At 29.5% G+C, this 4,904-nt stretch overlaps 1 protein-coding gene across 1 annotated transcript; it reads left to right on the forward strand.

The window, feature by feature from the left end:
- The first annotated feature begins 2,339 nt into the window (after positions 1 to 2,339).
- Positions 2,340 to 3,477, forward strand: LOC104904294 (hypothetical protein). The gene has a single exon (XM_010692507.4). The coding sequence runs from the start codon at positions 2,478 to 2,480 to the stop codon at positions 3,123 to 3,125; it is 648 nt and encodes a 215-aa protein (XP_010690809.1). The 5' UTR covers positions 2,340 to 2,477; the 3' UTR covers positions 3,126 to 3,477.
- Positions 3,478 to 4,904: the final 1,427 nt, after the last annotated feature.

The following is a 4,904-nucleotide window of genomic DNA, read 5'->3' on the forward strand; positions in this document are numbered from 1 at the left end:
TTGAAGAGAATATGGTCAATATTACCTATTTGTGTGTTTGGATATGGTATATGATTTAGGAAATAACAAGTGGGACCAGTTTAACGAGAAAATACGTCTAGGAGCAAGACAAATTATCTATAAGAAAAAACTTTACTAAAAGTTAAAAAAGATTAGCAAAATTATTTGTTAAGTTAACTGCACCATAGAGATCAAAATTATTAATGAATATGTCATTTATTATAAAATAAATGAAACATGGGGCCCGGGGGGCGAGGATTAAGGAGAGGATAGAGAGAAATAAAAAGAGGAACTCATGTGATGAAGATAGAGAGAAGTGCTCCCTCCAGGTTTTATTAGTTTACCCACTACTTTCGGCATAGAGTTTTAAAAGAAATAGATATGTGGGTCATAGAAGGAAAGATAAATTATTAATTTATTGGCATATCGTATTGTGTTGTGGGCCAACAAAAGTTGAGTGCGAAAGTAAAGATAATAATAAACAAGTAGTGAGACCATTCCAAAAAACAGAAAAAAAACAACTGTATAAGCTAATAAGGGACAACTCAAAAAGAAAAGTGGGCAAACTAATAAAACCAGAGGAGTAATTTTCAATTAAAGTAACATGTCATTTATTATGAAACATCCTAAAACAGCAAGTGTTTTGTGTATTTTAGAATGAAAAAAATATATTTATTAATTAAATTACGGTTGAAGTTCTTAAAAATTTCTAATACATAATTATAAAAATATCTTTTAATCCTCAAATAAGTTTCATGGGAGTGTAAATATTTGGGTATTCGTGCACATATAGTTGAGCTAACATTCGTAATCGTAAGGAGTAATTCGTTGCAAACTTTACTTAGATGGGTAACACGTACTTTTAAATTATTTACCCAATGTGATGATTTTATTATGTAACATAGTTAATATAGTTAATTGTTTAGTTTACAATTAAATTTGTTTACTATTTTATTAATTGTTTGTGAATTTGTACATCATATTAATATATCACATTTGAATGCAACCACTTTTAAAAAATAGGCAATCATTACCATTAAAATATAAGTATATTTACTTAATAAAAACTTCCCGTGCATTTTGCACGGGTCCAAAAACTAGTTATATATATAGTTTGTTTAGGCTAACTTTTGATAAGTTTTTTTTTTAAAAAAAAGGTAAAATCTCTATTATACTACCTCCGTTCTTTTTTAGTTGCAACGTTTGACAAATTACACTATTCATGTTCTCTTATTTGACAACATTTATTGATTTATATGTTAAACAAAATATAGTCATGTGGGGTCTTGGTTGATTCGTTTCGATGTAAGCTTTCATAATATCAAATTTTTATAATTTTTACTTACATACAATTAGAGATAAAACGATTTGAAATTGTACATTGGCAAGCGTGAAAGTCAAAACGTTGCAACTAAATAAAAACAGAGGTAGTATAAGCCAAGGGAAGAGGTGTGGTGTCCTCTTTTGAAGTAACTAAAATACCCTTAATGATCTAATTAATGGAATGAAAAAAAATTACAAAAACAAATCATTTAAAATTCTCATTTCAACTTGCCATTTAAAACAAGTTTAAAATGGTATATGCATCAAATACTTCAATCAAAAATTAAATGGACAAAATATTTATACCTTATAAAAAAAGATGACATACATAACATGCACATGAAAAGTCTGAACATTCACTACCTTGATATTCTTTAAATTCAGTTAAACCAACTCATTATTTTTGTTTTTTCTGTTCAATATTCATTCACAAAAAATTAATGTTAACAATCACTCACAGCCTTTTTATTTTTTTTACATTAGCAAATTAATATATCTAAATTCATCTAACTATTGAATTTTTCACATTTAAGTTTAATCATATATAAATAAAGTACGAATAGAGTATCTAATAGAATAACAAATTTTGAAATTAACGCACGCATCGCGTGCATATGAAGGCTAGTAGAATAATATATCATGGTAATTGGTAAGAGACGTCCATAGAATAAATATATGGTAAAATACAAGTGGAACACGTTATACAATGCATACTCTTTCTTTGTATTTGTCAATCTACAAAGAAAAACAAATGTGAAATGAAAAAAAAATTATTCTATACTCTTTTTTTGCCTTTTCTTTTTTCTTTTTTCAATTTGAGGTGTGAGTATTCTTTACTCCATCAAGTTTAACCAGTAGCATATCCATATATGATTCGTAGTCAAAAACCAAGAAAGAAAAAGAAAAAGGAAATAACCAAATCTTTAAAGACGTGGACCAATGAGAATTAAGGGAACACGTAAAAATTAACACCGTGTGATTCAGTTTTTTCCTTTTTATAAAATTCAAAAACTACATTTCACAAGCAACACTCAACATTTCTGAGATAAATTCCCAAAAATTGGAGAGAGAAAAATTTCAACTGAAACAACAAAACAAACAAAATTCAGAGAAAAATCAAAGAAATTCAAGAAAAAAATACTTCAAATTCTTCAATGGCAAAACAATCAATTGCATCAATCTCAACCCAAGAAGATTTATGCAACTGGGAATTCGTCAATCAATTTGATTTCGAAATTGATGATGAAAGCATTTATGAAGTTCAAAGCATCGATTTCGTTGAATCCATTGATTCTCTCTCCTCTTCTTCAGATGAAGATGATGATGATGTAAAGAAATTCCCCACAAATGATGTCAAATCGCATGATAATGATCTTGATCTTGATCATGATCATGATGATGTGAATGTGAAGTGTGCTAGGGTTCTTGATTTGGGGCAAAATCACGAGTGTTTTGATGGTGATTTGAGCAGTAATGGTGATGATATTGATGGGGTTTATGGGTATTTTGATGGGTCGAGTTTACATGTACATGGGCATGACAGTTACAATGGTGGGTATCATCAACATGCTAATGCTAATGATGATGCTGTTGATGCTGTTGATGATGATGAGGGTGATGTTGATGATGGGTATGGTATGTATGATGAAATGGTGCCATGGGATAAATTGATGAGGCAAAGGATAAGAAAATCTGGGAAAATTTCAATTGGAAAAATGGCGAAATCGAAGAAATCTGCACTTGTTTTTACTAGACCAGGTTGTGTTCGTGGTAAACATGGATTAGGTCTCATGGTGTACTGAAGATAAGATCATAACAACATAAATTTGGAGCATATTATCATTTTTAGTAGTATATAATATGATCTACTTAATTGTTTCTAATTTTCGTTAATTCAAGATTAACTCTAGGTTGAATCTTTATGTCATTTGCTTTTCTTTAGTTAGTTGGAAGATTATGATCATTAGAAAAGCAAAAAAAAAAATTGTAAATTTGAACTATCTTTGTGTTGATGAAATGTGTAAATAAAATGATCTTTCTCCAAAAATCTTGGATATTATGTTTATATTGTATGGTTTGGTTTAATTCATATGTTGGTCCAACTTCTTTGGAATTTGTGATCTTGATTTATGGTGATTATTACCTCTTTATTGATATTTGTGGTCCAATTTGTGAGATATTGGTACAAATTTGTTAGATTGATTGAGAAATTGGGTCATTTTGGGCCTTTCATTGTTGACGCTTTTGTTAGAGGTTAACTTGTTTGGCATTATTAAATGTGGTTGTTGTTATGTGAAGAGATAACATGTGTGTTGTATTTATAGTTTAAGCTTAAACAAAACTAGGATTATTTGCTACACTAGCTAAGAGAGGATCCGAACTCAGTGCTAAAATACCAAAATACCGTTTCATTAGACTTAGATTAGATTAGACCAGATCAGATGTTCTTAGTTTCATTTACCAAATATGAAATCAGATCGTACGGTGTATCCTAAATATAATATGTGTTTTTTCTTATACATTAATATAAAGACATCGATTGTAATTTAGTTAAAGTTAGTTTCCCTTACAACTTTAAATTCCTTTTTTGAAGGTTAAAATTCACTAATTTTGACTTAATTCCCATTAATATACATAATTAATTGTTTTGGTCATCAGGATTTAGACATGAGGTTGGACTTGACACTATTTTAGTTTCACCCCAACTCACTAAAAAGCCCAACACCACTCAACTCCTCCCTCCCATCCCACCTCCAAAACCTCCACGAGCTCCAACTGCTCATGCCGAGATCGGATCTAGAATTGAACCTATCGTATATGTGTGCGAGCAATACTAGTTGTACTAAGCTTGCTTACTAATATACAGGATAATCTCATCATATGAGATCTTATCATATTGTATTAACTTGTATCTTAAAATTATTAAATTTTATTATTTAATGAATATATATAAACATATTGTTGTCATAATTAGTGAATATATAATCAAACATATTGTTGTCTTAATAAAAATAATATAATCAAATATATACATTTTTTGTTTTTTTACTACTTGCAACATTTTCCATTTAAGGATGTTCTCTATTACTCGCAATGTTGAAATTTTTGACAATATTCTCTCTTTCTCTTCCTAACACATTGGATTAGATATTTATCACTATATATGATTGGTCCTTGTGCACATTATGATATTGCGAATCTTAAAAAATTGAAAAAGTATGTGTTTTTATAGATTTGTTAAAAAGTCAGATGAAGGATACAATTACGGTCCGTTTGGTAGTCGCTAATAAATTGCTGTAATGAGAATGAATTTTTTTATTAGGAAAACACTCTTAAAATCTCCATAGGGAGGTTTTTTTTTGTCTATGGGCAAGCAATCTCACCCCTAAACTTGTATTTTTGTCTTCAAAGGGAAGCAAATTTCATTACCACTCATTACCAACTACAAGGTGGTATTGGATGGGATTGAAAATTCAAGAAGGAAAGTGGACACTTTAGGATAAATTAGCATTCCCATGGGAATGGACATTGATATTTTTCACAAATTTACACACAAATTCATTCTCATTACCACCATTTAT

Source organism: Beta vulgaris, chromosome 9, assembly GCF_026745355.1.
Source record: "Beta vulgaris subsp. vulgaris cultivar EL10 chromosome 9, EL10.2, whole genome shotgun sequence".
NCBI classification, from domain to species: domain Eukaryota; kingdom Viridiplantae; phylum Streptophyta; class Magnoliopsida; order Caryophyllales; family Amaranthaceae; genus Beta; species Beta vulgaris.